Source organism: Rhinolophus hipposideros (genome assembly GCF_964194185.1).
Source record: "Rhinolophus hipposideros genome assembly, chromosome: 16".
NCBI lineage: Eukaryota > Metazoa > Chordata > Mammalia > Chiroptera > Rhinolophidae > Rhinolophus > Rhinolophus hipposideros.
Window position 1 is genome coordinate 42,243,487 of NC_138062.1, and position 26,471 is coordinate 42,269,957.

Genomic DNA, 26,471 nt, shown 5'->3' on the forward strand with positions numbered 1-26,471 from the left:
CATCAGACAGAGGCTGGGTATGAACTTCAAACCTGTGCCAGAAACTCCCCACAGCCAATTTTGTCTTCTCACAAGGAGAAAGTTCAGGGCGATGATATTGGCACTCAGGTATTCCTTAACTTAGAATGCACCATCTTGGTCCCCGGCTTGAAATTAACCCTACTACCTCAGGCTGAAATAAAATTTACACCCTGAGTACTCACTCCGTCAGGCACTTGCGCATTAATTTTTAACATTGTGTGGTAGTTATAACTTTTGACTCCCCCAAAACTTAGCTATATCACTTGGCCCTTGGTATCTGCAGGGGATTGCTTCAGGGACCTCCTGTGGCTACCAGAATCTGTGGGTACTCAAGTATCCCCACTGTGCCCTATTGGAATCCTGACTCACAGAGTCAGTGAGCATACTGAAAGTTTCCAAGCCATCAAGTTTTGAAGTGAGTAGTTATGTATCATAACAACTGGAACAATAAATGAATCACTCAAAGATTATGCTGAGTGAAACATACCTGGTACAAAAAAAAATACATACTGTATGATTCCCTTTACTTGAAACTAGAAAACACAAACTTAAGGTATAGTAATAGAAGGCAGATCAATGATTGCTGGTGATCTGGTGCAGGGGATGGAAGTGGGCTGACTGGAGAAGGGCATAAAAAGCTGGTAACAAAAATGTTCTGTATTTTGATTGTGGTAGTGGCGACATTTGTCAAAATGCACTGAACTGTACCCTTAAAGTAAGTGAATTTTATTGTATGCAAATTATACCTCGATTTATTTGTATTTAAAAAATAGGGACAAACGTACAGAGGGAACTAGCAACTAGAGAAGGTTACTATTGATACACCGAAAGGATGACTGGATATCTGCAAATATTTGTCCACTAGTGGACATCAAATCTTAAGGATAAATTGGGGAGGGACAGAGACGGGCCCTGGGCTGCTTACAAAGTTTCAACACAAAATGCTACCTGCCTAATACTATCAATGATCAGGGGAAATGAACTGTTATTTGCTCCTTTCCTACTACAAGTTTTCATGATCTAGCATCATCTCTTTTCTGTAGGAAAGGCCAGCTAGTGACTATTTCTGACAGCAGGTGTCACAACGGCCTCATGAAAGAGAAGGATTCTACAGTTTTCTTAACACAGAAGGAAAGGACACTAATTGTTTTTAAATTGGGCTTTAAAATACATTCAGTTAGTATCATTAATACATTGTTAGAATTGGTATGATAACGAGTACATGTCCTCCATTGACTGGGATATGCAGGTTACAGCCTTGATTGAATAACAGTTATTGAGGGAAAAGGGAATACCAGCTCATCAAGTAAGTCTCTCTCTCTCTGTGTGTGTGTGTGTGTGTGTGTGTGTGTGTGTGTGTGTGTGTGTGTGACCCATATATAATACTACAAGCAGTATCCCAACTTCATTACTGTTAAAACATGGAAGGATGTTACTTTTAACATCAAAGAAATATGGTAACTAACCACACCCCTCACCACTGTTTCCCAGTTTCCCAGATGTCTGCCCAGTTTAGCTTCCTTCCCAGAACAGCAGGGCCTGAGATGGTGAAGGATGGTGGTGGGTACTGGGTGTTTGCACATAGACACCATGGGAGGTTGTACCCTTCTTTCTATCTGCATTTTTTGGGGTAATTAGAAGGGAAATAAAGAATTCTCTCTGCTGTCTATCATAGGAGCCTGAAGCCAGGGCCTACTGTCCTGGTAATTGGCCCACAGTAGGAGCTCAATAAATGCAGAGAAAGTGAACCAGCTACCTACCAATCCCTGGATAACAACCATCTCCACCTTGGCAAGAGACTGTGAGAAACGGCCTCTCCCAGTGGTCAACAGAAGCTTTTATCTTCCTGTGCTTACATTCATAGAGAGGCCTGCGCTACTTAATATTGTTTGAATGTGTTTTCCTCTTTTTTTATATTAAAAGAAAAGTAAATGAGTCCTCAGCGTTTCATATATCTCTGCACTCAGTTCTGGGCCCTTCATTGTGGACCATTGTATCCTTTTTTTGGTGGATATGCCTTTGTAAGTTAGGGGGTCTACCTGCACTGTGTCAAAAAAGATGTCCTCTGGTAGCTGGGCTATGAAAAGTGTCCTGGCATATTCCAGACATGAGTGCATCTTCTTCACATTTATAATTTCTTCTATACTTCTATTTATTCCACAAGGGAAGAAATATTGCCCTAAACAAACAATAAGAAAACAAAGCCTTTAAATCATCCATTATCAATGGACATGGATTTTCTCCCTGCTGGAGAGAGCCCCCTCCAGGGTAAAAGCTGGAAGATCCATTCTCTAAATTGAATTGCTGCCCTATCGCTGTCGTTGTCCTCTAAACAAAGTATAGGTGATGCCACGACCTTAGGCGGGGGGGGGGGGGGGGGGGGGGGGGGGTTAGGGAGGAGAAAAGAGAGTGGTGGTCATATCAGCCTTGTTCTGGGTGAAAGGTGTGTGACAGAGAATCATCACATAGCAGGATTAGGGAAGAGCAAGACACCAGGATATGGAACAAGACATAACATGCCAGGTCCAGATTGGATAAAGGTCATAGTTCACTGAACTGGCTGCACAAACTGATTTAGGAATAGCCACTGGCATCTAAATGATGCGACATGTTAATGGAGAGCATTGGGATTTGCAGTCCTGTAGAAAATGTACAACAAGAAAAAGCAGTATCAAATTTAGGAGGGGAAAGCTCCTAGAACTAATAAATTTGTTTAGCAAGTCATAGATTAGATACACAGATCAATACTACAGAATACAGAGTCCAGAAAATTGACTCTGATGTATACAGGTATTGATTTTTTTTCTTTTTTTACTACAAATACAAACTTAACAAAAAGTGCTGTTGGAACAGCTGGCTATATATATGGAAAAAATCAACACTGGACCTGACCTAATACCACACATGAAGATTAACTTGAAATGTATCATAGACCTAACTGTGAAAGTTAAATAATAAAAGTCCTGGAAGAAAACATAAGATAAAATCTTCACAACCAAGGGGGGAAACAAAGATTTGTTGATACAGAGCAAACAACAAACCTAAAAGAAAAAAATCATAAATTAGACTTCATTAAAATTAAGAACTTCTAAACTTAGAAAGAAAACACTAAGACAATGAAAAAGGCAAGTTCCAGCCTGGAAGAAGATACTTGAATATATAGTTGACTCTTAAACAATGCAGCTTTGAACAGCACCAGTCCACTGGTATGCAGTTTTTTCAATAAATTTAGTCGGCCGTCTGTATTTCCGGTCTTCGCATTCAGTTTCAACCAACCGCAGATCAAAAATAGTACAGCATCCTCAGTTGGGAATCCATACATGCAGAGGGCTGACTGTATGCATTGCTCTAAGCCAGTTTTACATAAGTGACTTGAGCAGCTGAGGATTATGATATCTGTGTGTGTGTGGGTGGGGGGGGGGGTGGATCCAATCCCCTGGGGATACCAAAGGGCAACTGTAGTTAAGTTTTTGGGGGAGTCAAAAGTTATATGTGGATTTTTTATTGTGTGGGGGTTAGTACTCCTACCCCACATTGGTCAACTGTGTGTATGTGTATACAGAGGGTGCCGAAACAATGTATACACATTTTATGATAACGTCTCTTAATATGTGTATACATTTTTGGGAACCCCAGGTATATATATATATATATATATATATGCATACTGGGTGCCAAAAAAATGTATACAAGTGGCTACCTTGGTCAACGTTGCTCAAGAAGTAGTTCACTGTAATCAGAAGTGTCTGGACGCTGATGGTAACTACTTTGAGTACCTCTTGTAATTGCAGAAGTCAAATGTGACTTGTATTCATCTTTTGTTATTGGTATATATTGAGTATTACAATTTTAATAGTTTTTTTAATTCTTAAAATGTGTATACATATTTTTGGCACCCGCTGTTTGTGTGTGTGTGTGTGTGTGTGTGTGTGTGTGTGTGTGTGTGTGTGTGAGACATCAGCAGTGCCCAGAGGAGACTGTACCATTGGTTCATGCCGCTCTGCCCTCCATCTTCCTTCAAAGACTGCTTTCAGGTAAAAACTGGACAAATCTGAAATGATTAAGGAAGAGTGTCCTTGCAAATTCCAAGCCCCAACTTTAGTTCCTAATCAAAGGTAGAACCAAGACATTTGGGTAATGTCAGAGGTCAACTACTTCTTCACCCAACAGTTAATAAAGTTAATAAGAGAGCAGTTAATTCTACTGAGCGGAATGGATAAAGCTTGGCCAGAGATACAGCTTTCAGCCCAAGAGGGTCAACTTTGTTAAGATAATTTGAAGGAAATGCAAGTTGGGCTGGTAGTAGAGGCTGCAGGTAGAATTTGGTTCAGGGACACGTCCTAAGTAATCTCTCTGGAACTGGGTTTTTTCTCTCTGTCATGGTCACATGCCACTTACCCAACACACCCTGAGGCCTAGGCGAAGGCATTCTTTAAGCGTTCTATTCAGCACAGAGGACTTAAAAGGATTTAGACACGGGCTCTGTTGCTGTTTCCGTTGTGGCCACAAGAGGGCACCCAAAGCCTTATATTTTGACCCCACACGCAAAAGAGATCCCTGCCTGAGCCCCTCTCTAAACTTCCAGACTTCAGACTAAAGTCTATCCGCCCTTATCCTGGAGTCCTCCTATCTGTTCAACAACAGCTCATGGTCACGGCCTCTCTGACACGGAAGAAAAGTGGAGTAGATTGAGATGCAAAGACAGAGAAAGGCAAGAAGTCCTTGTTCCAGAAGGCCCTCCAAGCTCAGCCAGATCTTGAGGGGCCCTTCCCATCTGCTCTGTGGCACTAAGGCCCGCTGGGCTGAGCAAATCTGCGTTATGTTCCCTGTCGCGGGCTAAGTCAGCTCCGGGTCACAAGCATTCCTGGGAGGGAGTCTTCTGCCGGGAAGTAAGCCGCTTTCCTGCAAACTTAGGGGGAGGGACCTTGCAGATGGTTCCCGGTGGAATTTTTAGGGATGCACAAGGATCAGAAATTGAGGGAAAAGGTTAATAGTCAATACAATGGAATCTCCTATGTGGATATAAAGAGAAGGTGTAAGGAAACTGGACAAGGTCTGTAAAGATGCCCCAGTCTTTTGGGCTGGAGTTTGTGGAGAAAGCAGATGGCTCAACCTTAAGATATATTTATGTTTGTCCTTTACACTGCTGTTTATTTCTTGCTGTTATTAAGTATACAGTACAGTTTTGGGAAAAAGCACTTTCCCTAGCTCAGCTAAGGAAACCCCACGAAAGAAGATTTATTTTTCATTATATAAGATCTGTTTGTTATAGGGGAGGAGTAACCATAGGAGGAATTGGTGTGGTGGGTCAGCAGAAGGAAAGTGAGTGAGCCCAGCCCAGCGGGACAGGGGGACAGTCAGGGGCTCTTTTCAGAATATTTGAAGAATTATGGATTTTTCCTCTATGGAGTCTATTACTAGTAAGTCATCTCTATAAAGCTGATCTAACTGTGTAGTTCTAAGTTGATTCAATAGTACCGACCTTTAAACCTTGATTTTATCTCCCAGAATACCTCCCTTAAAACACAGCATTCGCTCCATACTTTTCCATGATTTATTCTGTTATCTCCACAGCAGGTAACGTCCTCTCCAACCTGCTCCTTCATAATCTCTCATGTAGTTTTGACTCTTAATCTCAATCCTGGGAAACGATCTTCTGAACCACATTTTCCTTCTCCAATATGGGCTCCTTAAACCTTCAAACTATTTCAGTCTCTCCCTTTAAATGGTCACAGTCCTATTTCTCACTTTTCCCAAATATGCACTCGACAACTTCCCTCACAAAGGCCTGTTCTCTTGTCGCTGACTTTGTTTCCTCCTAGACCAAGTCATTCACTTGGAACCAGCAAATTCTCTTCAGCTGTCCCCCTCTTTGTACTTCAGAGTCTCTTCATTCATCACCATCCATAGAAAACCATTTTGACCCATAAAATCTTCGAAACGATGCCACCTCTCTTCCTCTGGCCCCACGTGGCTCGTGTGTTCTTCTCATGGCTGGTTGAACTCTGATCACATTCACATCCTTGCTCATTCTAACGTTCTAGGAGAGCTCGCCCCCCAAATTTTCTTTTGTTTGGGTCTATCCATGTTTGAATGGAATTCTCTGAGAAAACCTGCGTGCACAAAATTTCCCGTAAATACAGTTATGTCTGAGGTTTGGTTAGGTCAGTCTTCTAGTCTAGTTATTAAATGTACAGATTCTTTTTTCAGTCTCTTTCTAAACCAAGAAAGCAACTACACTTTAAAAAGTTATATGACGTTAAGAGCAGGTCAGATCTATTTTCTCCTGGTCAGTGGTTAATGATAAAAAACCTTCCAAAGAATCCCAGCGATCAGCTTAAATGCAACCTCAAGAACCTGAGTGCCTTTTAACGTTGAGGAAGCTGCTGGGGGCTCAGTCGCATTGCTACTACTGCTCATTTTACAACACTTTCCTACTTCAGGGAATAAGATGATCGTAAGAAACATTTGCAGTAACCTACTTCTCTTCCCTGATCTCTAAAAAAATGTAAAGCCTTTCAAGCTGCTGGGTATACCCAGCGCCCTTTCATATCTATTTCCTTCTTCACTTCTTTGTCGATAAAAAGGTATAATTAGTCACCATCTTCTGCACAGAAATATCTTACAGGTGTTATCTTTTTTAATTTATACAAAAACTGAAAAGATGACTTGATGCGACAACTATTTAAATACGGGGACAATTTTCTTATATGATGATTTTAACTATTATTTTACTTCCTGATTAGTTTGAAAAATATACAAAGGGTAAATATAATTTCCAAGTTCTAGAACGTCAGTGTCCTGCACTGGAAAGAGAGTGTCATATCTGGGGTAAGCGCAGTTACCCATTGATGTGCTGGGTGACATTGTTTAAATCTTTCTGAATGTCAATACTACCATCTGCCAAATGGAACAATGACTCAAATGGAATGAATGTAATGAAAATTTAATAAGATGACATGTGGCAAAGACCTAGTAGTGTCTGGGAGCTATTAGATTACATGTCCTTCCTCGTTTAATGGTTTAATAGACCCTAAATGCAATTCATCACTCATAGAACCCTGAAATATGCCTTATAGCAGTCTCACTCAAGGCCATGGTGAAGGCTGGGGCCTAAAGACAAAAGACAGAGGAAAGACAACGTCACCCCTCTTTTCTTCCTGCCTGCCTACTTGAGCTAGAAGATCTCATCCCATCACCTGCCTTTGGATTGAATGGCACCATCAGCTGTCCTGGTCTCCAGTGGGCAGATAGCAGATAGTTTGACTTCTCTGTCTTCATAAGTCATGTGAACTAATTTCTCATAATAAATCAATCTCTCTCTCATATATATATATATATATATATGTATATATACATATATATATATATATATATATATATATATATACACACACACACACACTTACACACATATATATATAAATACAGAGGGTGCCAAAAAAAGTATACACATTTTAAGAAAAGAAAAACTGTTTTTAAAATTACGCTAATGGTAACCACTTTGAGCACCTCTTGTAACTGCAGAAGTCAAACATGACTTGCATTCATCTTTTGTTATCGGTCTAGAGTATTACAATTTTAATACAGCTTTTTTCCTTTCTTAAAATGTGTATACATTTTTTGACACCCTCTGTATATATTTTTATTTCTCTGTATAAATCTAATATAGGTTTTAACATAATTTATTTAATTATAAATGTATGCAAGTTGGTTTTAAATAATGTTTCACAACCAGCTCATAATATTCCTGAAACTGTAACAGTTGGCACTCATGAGGCAGTACTAGCTATCTCCAACACACCACTGGCTATAATCCTTGCAGCTCTGGCAGTTTTATTATAAGAAGCCTCTACCAGAGCATGAAGTGTTCGTGTGTGTGTGTGTGTGTGTGTGTGTGTGTGTGTGTGTGTGTATGTGTAGGAGGGAATATGCCTAAAGAAACCTTTTCTCCTTGGAGTAATTGGCTAGAAGTTTGTATCAGACCAGTGGACATTGGAGACACTGACAAGCAATGTCCTGGGCGGTAGCATGGCTATCAGCGACACGTAATAATGCAGCTTCAATTGTCACACTGGTAGTGTCAAACCCAGCAAAAACAGTGAATCAAGGAAGGCAGAGATAGCCAACACCACAGTCTGGGCTTTCTGGAAGGCCATTCCTTTCAAAGCCCAATCTTTAGGAGTATGTCTAAGTTTCTGTTCTGACAGCACAGACATCTATGGAAATGTTAAGTGTTTCTTTGTTTTTTTCTTTGGTTTTTGAGTACTTGTTAAAAACTAAAGTCTAGTCATCTTGTGTGACTGGCCTGAAGTCATTTTGTTTTGAGCATTAAAAGACCGAGTGACTTTCTTTCCTCATTTCCACATAGTAATGCCTGGCTCCCTGTGGCAATACTGTCAAATGACCAGTGGGAAAAATTGTTTAGTTATGTGAGGCTTTAACACCTAACACAAACCTACAACAAAGCTCAAAAATATTCACTTTTGAAAATGACCACGCAGGAAAGGCTCACGAGTTGTGATTTTTATTGATTGACATTATGGTTCATTAAATGAATAGATGAATAAAGCATCCCTTGATGATTGCATTAAAATACAAGCAAATGTAGACTTCTCAAAACTCATATTATATGTGATGGTGAAAGTATTATTCATGATAAAATAAAAAATGTGTATATTTACTTAATCTTGATCTGATCTCGAAAACTACCACACTTATAAGAGCAAGGCAAGTGAAAGACAGAGAAGTAATTAATAAGTGATATATGAACCAGAAACAAAGTTACTCATTGAATAGTCTTCTTTTTTCATGGGCTACAACTAATAAAGTGACAATACAAAGCACTTGTAATTTTACAATTTTCCAGTGACTCTGCATAATTCATCCGTACATTTTGAGCTGTTTCAGTCTAGAATTAATTTCTTTTGTTGTCCAAAGAGCAGAGCTAAGCAGTAGCTTCATGTTTCTTACAAATATATCAAAGATCAGGTCTCAGGAGCCAGACTAGACTTCTCTCAAGACATCTATTTAATTTGTTGGCTAGACTGGGAAAAACATAGGAAAGGCAATGGCAAACGAAAAATGAAATATATCTAAGAGCAAACACGAAAATGCACAAGAAACCTGGAATGTTCAGATTTCTTGATTTTTTGTCTTGGCAAGTAGAATCTCAATGAAGTAGATTTTTTGATTCATTCTCTGATTAAAAGAGAAAAAAATGGGAGCCATCATTATTATAAATTATAATATGTTATGTAATAATGATAATGAACATTTATAGAGTTTAAATAAACGATCCTACTAAAAGACAATATCATTAGCTTCATCTCACAGGTGTGAAAAGTAATTAAATAACTTGGCTTAAAGTCCCACAGCTCATTGTGGGCAGAACTGAGAAAAGAACTGAAGTTTCCTGACTCCAAGTTCAATTTTCTTTCCATGATACTAAATTGCTAATCTTGCCCCATAACGGGGCATGCCCACCTAGCATTTGAAGCTCCTAATGAGTTGAATGGATATTTTTTGATATACGGTACTTCAGTCTCTGTGACAGAATTAGGAGATGGGCATAATTTCCAGAATTCCCTGCAGAAGGGATCCCACGAGGGTTTCAGCTGTGGTAAGTGGTGCCTTGTCAATAAAATGAGTGATGCTCCTTGTCAAAGACCTTGCTGGTCCATTCCTGAGTAAGTTGTAGTCAGTGGTGTTTGAGTCCATTATTCTCCTTATAATTTCTCTCCAGTTTCAATTGCAGAAAAGATTCAGGAAAGAGGGGTAGGAATAACTTCTTCTATATAATTTAACCTTGAATCTTTCCTTTATTTCTGATTTTTTGTTGTTGTTACTACCATTTTGAGACTTGAAGACAGTTTTTCACTGAAACAAGTATCATATTCAGAGCAAAACGGTTCTCTCACCCAATTCATACAGGATAGTATAAAACACAAAAATAGTATGTTGATCATAGCTTATTGAGACACTTTAAAAAGAATAAATTTTTTTCACCCAGTTCCCCATCCCCCTTTTTTCTGGCAACCATCAGTCTGTTCTTTGTATCTATGAGTCTGTTTCTGTTTTGTTTTGTTTGTTTAAAGGGGAATAAAAGGTACAAACTTCCAGTTATAAAATAAGTAAGTCACAGGGATGTAATGTATAGCACAGGGACTATAGTCAATAATATTGTAATCATTTTTTAGGATGACAGACTAGTCTTATCGTGGTGATCACAATGTAAGGTATATAAATGTTGAATCACTATGTTGTACACCTGAAACTAATATAATATTGTATGTCAACTATATTTTAATAACAAAATTAAAAATGAAATACATTTTAAAAAAAGGAATAAAATCACCAAATCTTATTATGTGTTCTTAAATGTTATTGATTTCCTGACTACCTTGCAAATTACAACCATCAGCTTTTAACCAAGACTAGAATTTACTCATCAATCAAGGCTTTCTTAAATAATTTTTCCTTTGTCTTAGTTCCATTTGTATTAAACTCATTGCTACCTAATAGAAATGTATACAATTTTTAGCACAGATTTCAGCAGTTCTAATTTCCCAGGTGACAAATGAGCATTTTCTCATTAGTATATTAATATACACAGAATCCCGAGTTATTTATGTTCATGATTGCCTTTTTCCTTTCTGAAATCAAGTCATTTTAAAAATGTGTTTTAAATGTATTATAGAACTAAGTGACACATCTTTCTCAAATCTGAAATAAAAGTGAGACAACATTTGGGAACAAAGAAAGAAAATAAAGGTCTTACGGGATGTGGTTCAGAGTTTCTTCTCCACAATCAGCTTCAGGTTTTAACTTGCAGGTCATGACCTCACAGCAAGGATTGGTACATTCCTTGAAAATACACACACAATGGGAAAGTGGGTTCAGTATTTTTTCCCTATTGACTAGGTACATAGAATTCTGGTACAAGATGGCAATAAAATTTCACTTTTTAAGCTAGATTACTCTGCTATACAAATTGGCAGTGGAAACGACCAAGGAAAGTTAATAATAGAAAAAAAAAAAAGTTAAGCGTAATGAAAACTACCTCCTAAAATTAAGGACAATAATAGAACTATCCAAGAATCACCCCAAATAAACTTGGCCTATATGGTAAGTATTATGTGTAAATTAATTTAAAACATCAAGAGATAATATTTCTATACTAGTCAAACTGTTTGAAGATAGAGAAAAAAATATTTTAAATCTTCAATCTTTTTTAGTAAGACTGCAAAATAGTATACACAGAACTATTGATAATGAGAACTGGTAATGAATACATACACTCACACACACACATTATTCTCATTAATGAATATAAATGTAAAAACTTGAATGAAATATCAGTAAAACACCATTTTATTAATGTAATAACTCTTTGTTACAACCATGCAGGGGTTTTTTTTCCACCAAAAATGCAAGGGTATCTCAACTGTACAGAATAAAGTAATATAATTTACCATATTAAGAGATCGAGGGGAGAAAAACAACTATTATTGTGATAGATGGAAAAAATTAGCTGGTAAAAATTCGGTAGCCATTATTAAATTATTGAGGCATATATAACAAACTATCAACAGAATTATGTATCAACATGATAAAGAAAATATATCAAATAGTAAAAATATATCCAATAAAATAAGGGATAAGGCAGGATTACTTACAGCCTATATTTTTAGAGAAATTCTGACAAATGTTGTGGGACAAGAAAAATATATGAAAGTGTAATAATTGGAAAGTATAAATCATATTTTTATTATTTGTGTGTGAAAAAATTCTTGACCTGAAGAAACCAGAGAATCAACTTTAAAAATATTGGGTGCCACTATGATAGCTGTGTAAGATAATTATTAAATAACACAAAAAGTAATAATAAAGTAGAACCTAGAAGAAAAAAGAAAATATTACACATACTAATAGCAAAAAGAAAAATAGAAAATACATCAGAATAAACTTTCAAAATGTGCCAGAATTAAGTGAAGAACTTTATATATAATTTTCCTGAGAAATTTTGAAGGCAAGTTGTCTTTTAAAACAATATTTAATGTTGTGAAAACACTAGTGGCCTTCAGAGTGAAATATGCATTTAATGAATTTCAGTCAGATTCTCAATTGTATTTGTGGGCAACTTGACAAAAAATAAAAAAAATACCAAGAGTTATATGGAAGAATTAACATTGAAGAACTGCTACCATTAAATATATTAAAATTACCATTAAATATATTAAAATGTGTTGTGTAGCTTGATGCTTGTGTTATAATATCTAGACAGATAGAATGATGATTATGAAGTATCAAATCATTTGTAAAATTCCATATCTCATTAAAAATAGAAAATTTGCAATATTCTTTATAAATGATTAAGTTATACCATGTAATGTTCTAATATAAACAGCTTAAAATTTCTGAGTAAATAAACTGAAGTACAGAGAGATTATGTGCTTTTCCCTTTTTAATAGAGCCTCTTAAAGTAATGGATAAATCTTAGGTTTCAATGGGCTTCAGCAATTACTACCATTTTATTCTCGGAACTAGTTACTTAAACTTTCCTAAGTTTCACTGCTTCTTCTCTAAATTGGGACAATAACAGAACGTATTTTGTAGGTTAGTTGTGAGTAATGAAAAAGAAAATATTTTGCAGATTGACATAGAAAAATCTCTTCAAATATTAACTTATTTTTTAAAAGAAAAAGAACATTGCTAAGAAAACAGAATGCTGTCTTTCAGAAACCTATTATAGTATGAGATTGTTAGCAAACGTTCTCAGAGTACACCGAGGTACATTCTTTAGAGTACACCGATGCCTTGAAGTGTTCAGATTTTATCAATATTAGCAAAACTATAGTAATTATTTCAGATGTTCTATGTTAATAACCCATTTTCTACAGGTTTATGTGATTTTTCTTTTTATCCTTCTCTGTTTTATTTACTGCCTGATTTACACACTAGCTTGATGAGAGAAGAACAACTCTTTTTATGAAGTGAACTGATTTCTAGATCTGTAACTGTTATTGTGAAGCCAATGATCAACTGTGACTTTATATGATTTAGGAATTTCTGACTAATATATCTAGGACAATCTTAAGTGACACTTTGTAGTTAATGATTAACTTCTTTACATTGAACTTCATACAGTCATGTCCTAAGCATATCCTGGCTTTTGAAATGCCTTTCAAAAGGTAACTAACATCAGTACTAAAAACACAAGTGCAAGTCTACTTTTTACGATGATGTGACGATTGTCTTTGGAAAGAGTTTTCAAAAGAACTTTAAAAAAAAAAAAGGAAAAAGAAAACAGAGAGCCACAATGACTCTCTGATAAGTTTTTGAAACCATGGGCATTTTCATACCTTAGGAGAGCCACAATCACAGTCTTCTCCCACTTCCAGAATTTGGTTCCCACACACTGGGTTTGTTGTTTTATTTTTAGGAATCACTGTTCGAAACAGGCACTTTGGTTTTTGAGATAAAATGTATTTTTCAAAATGTGACCGGCAGGATGCACTGAAATCCTTTGGGAATTTTGAACTGTGACCAGAAGAAAAACCAGAAATACCATGATATACAGTGATAAATGAATATGAGAACCTGACTTGTCTAACCATATTACCTAATTCAGCGGAAATTCCAAATTTAGTATCTTTTCTGGACTGTAGTGTGTTATATGTGGAGGGCAACAGAGCATGCATACTTGGCTGGTTAGAAAACTATTTACCTAGACACCTAGTTGTAGAGCTGGAAGAATTTAAATTCCTACGTGGATTCAACACTGTCCTAATTGCCAGCAGTGATGAGCTTCACCATTTGTTATCATTAATGGCTGAGAGGGAAGTAATAATAACAATGAACTAGTGAAAGGAAATAATTGCAGACGTATAGTTTCTATGGACGTGTTTCTCTTCTTATTCATGAGCACTTCATGTTTTATTCATTTTATTCATTTTGTTATCCGAAGTCTGGCATTAGAAGGTAGTTAATAATAACATAAAAAAAAGGATTGATTGGGAACAGTTGTCATCATCTTGATATATATTTTTAGAAAATATATTATTTTAAGTTAAAATAACATGGTCACTATACTTATGTGCTATCTTGGTATATTTGGAAATCCTAAATAACGAGCCTGATGGCTGGTAAATTTGTGCATTAAGAGGTTGGAGGTGAATTAATGGGATACACTGCCCTTGGTAAAAACTGCCCACCCTACTATATACATTACATCTGAATTCTTTAAGATTTAAGAAATATTTTCCCCTCTCGTGTGACAAGGTCTCACCTGAGATATTGATTCATCACACAACTCCCAGACGGACACTTGGTGTTATATGGAATATCAGGCATACCAAGGACATGACCCAACTCATGTGACATCACTCCTACAAGAGCCACATTATTCTTTTTCTTAGCCTGAAAAAAATAGAAACATCTATTACTTCTTTGCTTATTCAGTTAATTCTTAATTGTTGCCAAAGTTCAGTGGTAAAAACAAAACAAAACATAGTTTGACAGACAAAGATAGTCATTAAATTCCTTTCCCTGTCATTGGTTATTGTAAAATATTGAATAAATGTTTGAAATGATTGACTCCTGTGAATCCAACCACTGAGTCAGTGCTCAATAAATATTTGCTGAACTAATGATAAGTTCTCAGTAAACCATGTTAAATTAAGATATATACACTCTTCATAGGAAGAACTAAAAGATACCATACTATGTACTCAAAGGCCTCCAAAAATTATCGGCAGCCATACCACTGACATCGGTAGGGCTTGGCCATATCACACCGACATGCACCCTGTCTGATCTCTCTGGCCATCGATACTGGGAATGATTAATTTAAAGTTGGCTCAGGCCACAGAGGGTGCCTGGATTTCCTTTCTCTCCCAATCTTCCTGCTCTTACTCCATACAACTAACTTCTGGGAGAGCCAATGTAAAGAAATATTCTGTTTCATAATCTAATGAATCTTCAGTGTAATGGTCTACCAGTAATTTCATTCCTATTTTTATTTACTGACTCAGCCGATGTTCTTTGTGCTAACTCTACATAAGGCATTATGCTGGTCTTCACAGAGGATGTAAAACCACAGGGAGCCTTATGTAAGTTTACAAACCTCAATGACAGCAATCGAAGATGGAAAACACAAGGAATTTGAGGCTGCTATTCCTGCACGTCGATCGTTGAAGTCAATTCCACTGTGTGAAAGTTACAGGTACATTGTGAAAATCTGAGTCTTTGGAACCATTAGCTTGTGTCAATCATATTTTAGATTTCCCTTTTTGCCCTACCCTTTTGATATTCACCAGACCCCAGAAAAGCTTCTGCTATGCCATAGTATTATAATGACTACAGATGGTTATCCCACATCCAGGAGTCCATTTTAGTGATCTGTCATAGCTCTCCAATAATGTCACAGATGAATTGCTAATGTTAGAAATTCAGGCTGTCTGACAACTCATTGGGGAGATATAATTGAACATCATCTCTCCCAAGAAACCTTTGGGATAACTATCCACTCCGCCTACCTTTGCTTGTTATTGGCCTGCATGTGCTCACCTGAGTAGCTGAGTATGGTCATGAATCTTTATTCTCCTCAGGTTAGAACGATGCCAATTCAAAAAGTTGCCATAGGTGATGCCTATGTTGGGTACCACATTTATCTTATCGCCATCAGACCATATTTCAAGACCTACCAAGGTCACTTGAACATCTATGGTGTTATAAATCTGTGGGAAGAACATTTTCTTTATAAATTTTTTTGAGATTTCTTTAGTGTTTTAGATCCTTTGCTGACCACAGTGATGGATAAATGCATCCCATTTTGAAAATAGAAATCCTAGAAGTTGCCTTTGCTACAGTACATTTGGTTTTACCTTGGTGTCTATCCTTATCTGCTAAATTTCCCACAACTGTTGACCTTAAACCATTCTGACCCTCCCAATTCCTTATTTCATGAAACCATAGGGAAGCCCCAGGCTTCTATGTGCAAACACATGTTTCTAGGACAAAGATCTTACCACGTTCAGTAGGTTCATCACGTCAAACACAGAACTTCTTATCAAAGTGAGATTCCCCTTATACATGTTATACTGTAAAACACAAAATGCAAAGCATAATTAAAACAGCAAGTTAAAGTGAGAAAGCTGGTGAGGCATAGGCATTCATGTTTTTTTTTTAAATTTTACATTTCAATGTAAATAAGTGTTTATTCATTCGATATCCTTCTTATGTAATATTCTGTGTTTCAACAAATTCTATTTCAAATGTAAGAACTTTTTGGTAAGAGAAAAATTAGGCATCTATGTAAAATTTCAATGTTTTCCCCTTTTACATTGAGTAAATCAAATTAATAATTTCAATTTTTTCAAACCAATTGAATAATATAAAAATTTGATTATAAAGCAATATTTGCTAGTTAGAAGCAGATCCTAGCAGCTTTATAAATGTAACTTGTAATTTATATATAATTTATGTAATTATATATAATATATGTAATTTATATATAGTTTTATGTCTATATTTATATGATATAGTGAGAATTTAACAAAATATTTTAATAACCCATTCATTTTTGTTTTTCATTATCACAGTTGATTTCCTGTTGTTACCTGGTATTAAGTATTTTTCCAACATTTGGATATTTTGGCAGCAGATGGATATTAAAGGGGATGGGTGAACGAAAACTACTGCTAACAGGGCATGTAGAACAGATAAGACAATCTGGTGAACAGGTTCTGTATTTTCAGCCAGAATAGTTTATTGCTTATGTTCGCTTGATAAGAAAACTTAAAAGTTGCCTCAACTGGCCAAGAAGCACATGTATTCATACTCACAAAAGCATTATCCAGCACCAAGAAGAGATCAATGTATTTCTCAGCCCGAAGAAGGTCTTCTTGCTTTCCAAAGAATAAAAGAAGATTGTTAATAATTATCTTTACCCTAAAAGATTGAAAAGCGACAAAGAGATTTGGCGTTTTTCCTTCAGAGGGAAATTAAATTAAAGAATGAGTCATTATGCAGGCTTTACATATACCAGTCACTGCTGAGCTCATCAGTCTATCCTATATTATTGCTGAGACAACTGAATAAATGATGACGTAGGAAAGCTACACTTACCTCTAGGTTTTTGAGTGACCTAGAGTTTCGAATGAGGCCATGTTTTCTGCCAGCGTTTCTTACACGACAGGTGTGATTAACGGGGTCTAGCTCCTCCTGCTCATATGTGAGAACAGCGTGTTCCTCTTGATCTGTGCTCTTCAGAGGCTTTATCATATATCTTTGATCGTGATGTGTAAAGTATCCCCTGGAAGATACAGAGACTCATATTTGAGGATTTTCGGCCACAGAGTCACATATACTGACCAGAATAGAGCAACACCTCTTCCTCCATCTCAAGCTCACAGATACAGTTTTCATTCATAGGCTTTCAGTTAACTTTTGCTAATTTAAGTTATAATCAGTATTTGCCAATGCTAAAATGGAGCCTACATTATTTACTCAGAGAACTGTGAACAAGAATTACTAAGATGAAGCTAGCCCAAAGAATTTGGAATTTATATCATGAGCTCCATAAATATTTGTCCGTAATTTATTTATACATTTAGCAAATATTTCTTGTCAAGTCCTAGGAATATAATGGAAAACAAAGCAAAGGAGTGTGCAGATACCAAGAACCCCAGAAGAGAGAAAGAATGATGAGCAGATCAGCTAGAGGAACAGTTTGGAACTAGTAGATTACAGAATTTATCTTCTTAGTAAGAAAATTTGTTTAGAAATATAAAGTGAATCCATATTACAAAGCCAACACAGCCATCAAAAATTGTATCTATAAAGGTATCTTATAATATGGGAAAAGACTTACGATGTCATGTGGCATGAATCATGCTAGAAGGACAATTATGCATATTTTATTTCATATTTCAACTTCTGTATTTCATGTGACATACAGAGGTGCCAAAAAATGTATACACACTTTAAGAAAGGCAAAAACTGTATTTAAATTGTAATACTCAATATATGCAGATAACAAAAGATGAATACAAGTCACATTTGACTTCTGCAATTACAAGAGGTGCTCAGATGGTTACCATCAGCGTCCAGACACTTCTGGTTATGGCAAATTACTGCTTGAGCAACACTGACCAAAGTGTTAATATCTCTTAAAATATGTGTACATTTTTTGGCACCCCTGGTATACTTGTCTATATGCATACAATGCTGCAAACATGGCAAAATGTTAGTAATAGTGATCATGTGGAGGTAAAATTTCATGGTGGTTATTTTCTTATTAGTGCTTTTCCTTACTTTCCAAAATTTCCCTAATTGACAAGAATTATATTTGTAAAGAGAAATACCACAGAGACAGAGAGACAGAGATAATACCACAGAGACAGAAATACCACAGAGAGAGAGAGAGAGAGAGAGAGAGAGAGAGAGAGAGAGAGAGAGAGAGAGAAAGAGAGAGAGAGAGAGAGAGAGACATGCATGCGCACACATGCACAGACTTTAAAAAATTATGTTTCACCATAACAATTGCAGGGTAGAGTCTTTAAGAAAATAAAACAATGTTTTCAGGGAGTGGGGTGGACAAACGTGGAAATGGATCCAGATATCATCAAGGTCCGGAGTGCAATGTAGCATCATGTTTAAATATCGCTATGACTAACTTCTACTAGATCAGCAGGTTATAAAATGATTGCAAAGGTGATACTTTATTCTTCACTTTAACCACATATATTCAGCATTTTATATATAGAGAAAAATTCACCAAGATAGTAAGAAGACATGATGTCCAGGAAGACTGACTCTGTGTAACAAAATGGTGCATAACATTTACTATTTGGGGGAGTAGTCCTCACCTCAACCCATTACAAGTGCAAATGCTGGCAACAGAACCCTTTTCATTCAGGATATGTCCTTTATAGTAGCACTGTTCCTAAGGTTGGAAAATAAAGGAAAATAATTAACTACAAGAATAAATATATCATTGTTGTGGTGAAAGCTGTTATCTTAGATATGCAGGAAAGTTCACCGAGTAGTGGTTGTGGCCAAACCAGTTCCCAGAAACAAAAACAGGGAGAACTTCAGAGGTGTTATGAACTGCTCTCCCACTGACCTTGGAAGCTCTCCATAGTGGATGGCTGACCTGTCTTTCTGAATTAATTCACACTGAAGAAAAGTCCAGGGAGGTTGAACATAAGGGAGTTCATGGTGAAAGTAGATACTGCATTTAAGAAGTAGGCAATTCCCCTGGGACCCACAGTACTCTAGAGATTTGATGGCCAGCTTTTGAGAATGTGGCTCTCTTGTGCTGGGTTCCTAAGACAATATGCATCATATATCCTAAAATGGGGTACACATTTTTCTAGGTTCTAGAGTCCTCAAGACTTAGCCCCTCATATTAACTTCTTCAATTCACCATTTTAATTGGAGTGTTAGGGGAATATCTTTACCAGCCTCAAAAAAACCTAGAGAATTTGTCTACAAGTAGAAATTCAGATATGGTTGGTGTTCCATAAAAGCAGAGGGTCACTTGTCTAGAATGATCTAAGAAAGCTGAATAACTACTCATTCAAAATAAATTGACTTGTTCGAGGGCATGAAATTTCATCCATGTTTTTCTTTATTTTGGAAGAAATCTTTTCATTATAAACATTTTCTCATAGAAGACTTGGAAAAGGTGCCACATTAAAGTATCATCAGCCATTCACACTTGAGCATGAATTATCAGATAATTTTCTTGGAAGTTAATGTCAGCAAAAATCCAGATATCCAAGAGATGAGAATTTTGATGTGAGAAAGAAACAAAGAGCAATTTTGTGGCAGAAGACTTGTCTATTTTTCACAGAGACATATGTGTTTGGGGTGCCACAGAGGGTGGCTACGAGAAACACACTTAGCCTGGTAATAATCCATGATTAAGCCTTTTTATACTCTCTTTCTGTTCTTCTTTTGGCCTTGTTTCTCCATGTCTGACATCTAGGCCTTGGCATTATCTATAGGGCGGTAGTATAACCAGATATAAAATTACATTACATAATTGCTATTCTATTGCTGACATCAGAATAAATGCATGCATCATCAGAAAATAGTAAATAGTGACATGATATTTCAAATACCTATAGGGCAGAATATTCCTAACCTAGTGATGAGGTGCTCTGGGGAGAAGTGTACTTTTGGTTGCTTCAAAAAATGCAACACTTAGAAGCCTCCTCGTACTCCTACCTTTTAAAAAAACTGACTGATTTTTCGCCTGTTTTTTCATTGGTCATAGATGAGCATTTTGCGTTCTAGTTCGTCGTTTTTAAGTTGTTCTTCAACCTATGAATCTTATGACGAAAGTGGCACATTTCAAGAAGATCCCACCTACCACGTTCTGAGGACTTGTGGTGATCTCTTCTCCTCTGGGTGAGTAATATGTCTCAGTGTAGTCTTGCCCCAGGAGATGCCTGTAGAGAGTAGAAAGTTGCATGATATACTCACAGTGCTGATAAAGGTTACTATTCCTGACATGCTCTTTAACACGAAAGGGATGATAATGCCTACAATGAGAAAAAGCTGACATTCTGACCCATTGATCTTTTTCCAACATTGGAACTTTGCTGCTGAAGCAAATCAAAGCATTAGCTATACCGGAGGGATCTGAGGGAAGAAATGCCCCCAGCTACTTTTTAGTTGAAGATTCTCTATCTTTGAATGGGTTATGTTTGGACTCTTTGCATCGAGGGCGCAGCCTCCCCACTGTCTCTGAAGGGTGCTGGTCACAAATATGCATCAAGGACCATTGCATTCAGAGAGAAGGTTACTAACTGTTATAGAACTCAGTGGAGCCCCATACCCTGGGTTGTATCCAAAGGCTGTGGGCCCTGAATGAGCCTTAGACATAGTTCATATAAAAGTAATGGAAAGTCACATCAAAGACCTGACTTTATCTGGGTAGAAAAGATTTTCAGTGAATTCCAAGAAGCATCAAGGAAGAAAGCACTCTTTGTTTTATACTATGCGTATAATTTCCGAGGGAAGCATCAATTTCTTGCATAACATTAGCACAAACTAATCCAAAACATCTAAAACTCAACATATGTCATGTCTTTTATCTCAAATCACACTAATAGGATCTCAAGATTTATTTTTTTACATTCTCAATATAATCCAGCGATTAAACTTTTGGGAGGTACCACTTACTTGGTTTTTTGTAAGCAAAGAATGACTTCTTCTCCATTTAATATAATCTGATACTGAAGTTCAGGTTCATATTTTTCCTAAAAATATTTAATGATATTATGATGTCAATTTACATTTCTGAGTCTATCTAAAATTTATGATATAACGATACATGTAGTATATATACAAGAATAATTATGAATGCATGGAAGATAAAAGCAGCTCTCTTATGCCTTTAAATATGTAAAATTAAACATAAATTGTATACTTAAAACATAAATTGTATACTTAGATGGATTTCCCAAAAGTACAATAACATGGTAGTAATACTTACAAATTGAACTAACTCTAATATGTGAGATAGGCAATAATGATTTGCCCTAATGTACAATATACAGTCCTGTGTATGCTAATGGATCATTAATGGGATAATAATAAGGCATAGTTTTATTATGCTAAAACCAAACCAAATATATTAAAGAAAACCAACCAAAACCTACTAAGAATTAAATGAAGTAAAAATTATAAAATGAGAGAAATAATTACAACAATGTAATAGTCAAAGAGTTAATGTTCTTAATAAATTCTTAAATCTGTTAATTAATGAGATAATGTTGAGTTTTCCATTATAGACAAAATGGCCAAGGCAAAGACAATTCAATGAGGACAAGGGCCGAGGGTAGGGGGAAGACATGGATTTGGTGACTTGGTAAAGAACATCTCTTTCAAAAACGGCTGCCCTTCCTATGCTCCTTTTTTCCCCCCACCAGAAACTTGGAGAACTATCCAAGCAGCTTTATTTTTTCTGATCAAGTGAGGCTTAATTGTAAAAGCATTCTGAGAAATCCTTTGCTCTCTCCTGGATAAAGGGGAGATGGATAGATGGACTTCAATGTTAAACTATTAGATGTTGACTGTGACATCACTTCTATTAGCACAAAGGTTCTTTATTGTCTCTTAAGATGATTGAAAATCCCACAGTCATTCACATTACTTACCTCTTTGGCATGCTTCTCTGTCTGGTTGTCCTGTATCTCTCTTTTGTGTAAAATGTGTAGTTTTTTAGGATGAACTACTTGATAGACTTCTAATTCGGGTGCTTGTTTTATGACTATTGCTAGAAAAAGAGAGATAATATTGATGTAAATGTTGAAAGGATTTTGTTTTGGTTTTGGTTGGTTGGTTTGTTGAAATGGCGTGGAAAACTGAATTCCCATGGAGGAGGTAAGCATTAAGAAGAACAAGTTCTTCCTTCTACTTGAACTTTGATAATAAAGAATTCTTTTGCTCTCCACCACTCTCCACCCCCATTCTAGAAAGACATGACGATGATGAAACAATTCTTTTGATGATCTATCAATATATGTAAATTCTGGGCCACGATGCCCAGAAGAGGCAGGTGTTGGATTAGAACAAAAATTATAGGAACAGGAAGTTTGCCTGCAGTAATCCAGTTCCTTCTTTCTCTATAGTCCTCCTCAAAATTGTGAATTTTTCTCTTATTGTCCTCAGAGATCTCTGTGTTTCCTTTTTATGCCTTCTTCTCTCTGTGGTGCAATCCCTGATTACCCCCTCCCCAAGTCAACTTTTTTATATACAGATAATACTTTCTTCTTAGGAAAGACTCTACTGTGTTATTTTATTTCTCAGTGTAACAATAAACCATTATGTTCTTTCATCCATTAGCATTTGCCCTCAAAACTTTACTTTTCACAGGAAATAAAATTTTTGTTTTCCTATGTTGGAACAATTTTAAAACATCAGTGAGCAAGTAGAAAAACTGTCTATAGACTACATGTTCTTGTTGCACTTGGAATTACATTGCATAGACAATTTTCTATTTTGCTTGCATATAGTAGTCGAACTGATATTGAAGCCAAAATATGTGATCTTAAGTCCTACCTACATGACCTGGTAAAAGCCACTTTACTTTTCTATCAGTTTATTTACATAAAATAAAGTTTGGTATAAAAATTGAATAGCATAAAATATACATGATTTAACACCAATCTAGGAAGATGGCAGGTATACTTTATCCATTTTTTGTTTTAATTGTTCATTCATCCATATAGGGTCTATCTTATTTTTAAATGTTCCTATTTTCACAGATTAGTGTCTATGCTTAGAGATAGTTTCCCACTCAGTGTGACCTTAGGAACACCAAACAATTCTATACCTTGTTGATGTGGAAAAACTAAAGGGAAATATTAAAGCAAAAAAAAAAAAAAAACTCTTCTAATCAACTCCTAAAGTTCTGCTGTGACGCTATCCTAAGAAGGATTTATTACATATGAAAAAAGAAAATTTATAAATATATTACTAAAAGTTCTTTACCAAAAACAATATGAATCCCATTAGTGAAAAGAGTTGTAAGGTTGAAATTAGAGTGAATTTTAATAATATCTAGTCCCAACTCTAGTACTAACTATTCAGTTGGTCAATTAATTTTTAATTTTGCTTAACAATATAATTATATCTAACTTAACTCTAATTTTACTTAAGAATCTTCCTTGTAATCCACCCTGGCTCAGCCTTTGGATAAATTGTGTCTTCAGATAATTGATTATCTTTTTATGGGGTAGAAAGTATCAACATTATTCAAGATAACATTGGAGATGGTTAGGAAATTCTTGAATTCTGGTCTTGAAGTCAATTCTCTGGTGTTTTTGGAGGCTGTGTGTTTTAGAAACCAAAATGACAGAACTTATAAAATTATGGAATGAGAGAGAAAATTTCAGAGACATATTAACTAAATTATTATGCCAATCACAATGCCTTGACTATGAGCATGGAATTTACATAAATTGAGTAAATATATCAAAATGCAAACAATAGCTAGCATGTCATTTTCTTAAGGTACTTTAAAATGCATTAAATAATTTGTGTTTTGTATAAATGTCAATATATTAATGCTTACCTTTAGTTTGTACGATCAGCCAGAGGACAGAAAGCAGGACCAAAGTCATGTTGGCGAGTGCAGGTAGATGATAAGTCCCACACAGCATGAAGATGTGGTCCCCCAGCTATCTCCCCTACTTCTCTTTACAAAATGAAAACTAAAATAAAATCCTCAAACCTTATTTATGAGTTTGGGGAATGTTTTCTAATGGTGTTGGGAAACTGCAGTGTCAAGATCATGGGAATGTTCCTCATTGATGAGATGTGTTTATATCTGTGGTTATGGCCTATTAAGGAATCACATCTAGACAGCTGCTTAGCCCGAAGTTCCTGTAACAGAAGGAAAGTAACTTAGATGTTTGTGTTCATATTTGCATACATCACTATTGCGGTTCAGCAACCTTACAGAAATTGATCTACAAAGTTAGAAAATGTATCAGTAGTCTACATTTTTTGAGAAATTGGCACAGAGAATACAATCTATAAAACATGTACGAGGCAGTCTTACAAGCTAGCATATTGTAATCTCTCTGATTCTCAGTCTCCTTTTCTGTGAAAAGGGGATGGGAATAATAATACCTACCTCAAGCTTCTTATAAAATTCATGTAAAGTAACACACACACACACACACACACACATAAAACTACAAAGAAATGTACAAATGTAAATTCTTTTGACAATGCTAGCCTCAAACAAATTATGCTGCATATGTAGTATGTTTGAAGTATACTATGAGTTCTACTGCAGGAAAATAATGTTTTTCTGATTACAAAAATAATACATTTTCATGCACATAAATATCAAAAGAGTATATTGAGGGGAAATAAGTTGATTACCCAATGGCCCAACATCAAGAAATAACTTCTGTTAACAATTTGATAGTGTATTTTTATCTCTTTTCCATGCACTAATAAGGGAACAAAAGAAAAGTGAATATTATAAACTTTAGTTCTTACTGTACAACGGTTTTGGGAAGCTGTTATTTTTTGCCTAGCATTATGACATAAATGTTTTCCTGTTGAATATTACGACGTTATTTTAATGACTTTAGAATACTGCCTTGTGTGTATACATTATGTAGATCTCCGTATGTGTATATTTCTTTGATTGCATTGTTGATTCTTTATTTTGGATAAGTTACTAGGAGTGGTATTATTTAGTTTAAAGGTAAATCTATTGGTATACACTGACCTCATGCTTCTTAGAAAATTAGTGCCAAATTACGTTTCTATTTATAGAGTTTTCCCAATCTAAAACTCTGTATTTAACTGTTGAGCTTATTTTTACTGAAACATTTAGAAGTTTGCCATATTCTATGATCTGATTGTAAGTTTTATAGTTACAGCTCTATGGCTATGGTTTTTTGTTGTTCAACACTCTTTTGAGTCAGTTACATTTTCTCTATAATTTTATATTTCTTTTGCTGGTCCAGAAGATCAACATTCTACATATATATGATAGCGGTTACCATTAAATTTTAACAAAATACAATCTTAATTAACATTTCTAACAAATAATACAAAACTTTTATCAGCATCTTACCCTTTGCCACCTTACATGCTATTGTCAAGTAGTTTAAGTTCTACCGTAATTTTCACCCCAAAGTTATTCTCTTGTCAAGTAATTTAGTTCTACTGTAATTTTCACCCCCAAGTTAGTCAGGATCATTACTTTTGTGTTTTATGCAGATGGCCTATTTGGAATTATTCACATATATACCAACTTCTTTGCTCACAGGTCCTTTAAGAATCAGTCCTTTCTTAAAAATATATTTCTTTTGTGAAACATTATTTAATAAGCACTTTATTAAAGTTTTCTTAGATTAAGTATTTCCATGTTTTCATTTAAATTTTTTTCTGAGTATATTTATTTCATCTTATTCTTTAATGGTAGTTTAGCTGGCAATACACTTTTGGGATGACAATTAATGTCTCAGCATTTGAAAGCTCTCTTACTATCTTTTGGCAACTGTTGAAAATTCTACTTATTTTCAACAGGGAAATTAATTTTACTTATTAATTATATAAGCAGTATGCAAGGTAAGTTCAGTATTTATTGAGATCATATTAGAATGTATATTAACACTAGTTTATATTAAATTAATATCATTTCTGGGTATTCCAAAATGACCCCTGATACTACCCTTACTACTGAGATATTCCTGCAGGAAAGTCTAAATAATAGAGACAAATCTACAGGCACGGCTTATATAAATGGTAAACATTATGACTGAGGTTTGTGCATTGTATTCAGGTACATTTTAGAAGCATAGCATTTGGTGAGTGAGAGAGTAAGATAATATTAGCTGGAAAAGAAATAGGGAAATGGGTATTCTGGTGAGAGAAAAACTATATGAACAAAGCCATGAGTATGT

General features: G+C 35.7%; 1 protein-coding gene across 1 annotated transcript; it reads right to left on the minus strand.

Moving 5' to 3' along the window:
- Window positions 1-10,797: 10,797 nt before the first annotated feature.
- On the minus strand, window positions 10,798-24,203 carry ADAMDEC1 (ADAM like decysin 1; the record flags this gene model as incomplete). Its single annotated transcript, XM_081076457.1, has 13 exons — window positions 10,798-10,887; window positions 13,386-13,563; window positions 14,312-14,442; window positions 15,149-15,230; window positions 15,592-15,761; window positions 16,053-16,124; window positions 16,869-16,931; window positions 17,152-17,338; window positions 18,894-18,970; window positions 20,405-20,483; window positions 21,220-21,296; window positions 22,197-22,315; window positions 24,116-24,203. 13 exons carry the CDS (start codon window positions 24,201-24,203, stop codon window positions 10,798-10,800), a joined length of 1,413 nt encoding a protein of 470 aa, XP_080932583.1.
- Window positions 24,204-26,471: the final 2,268 nt, after the last annotated feature.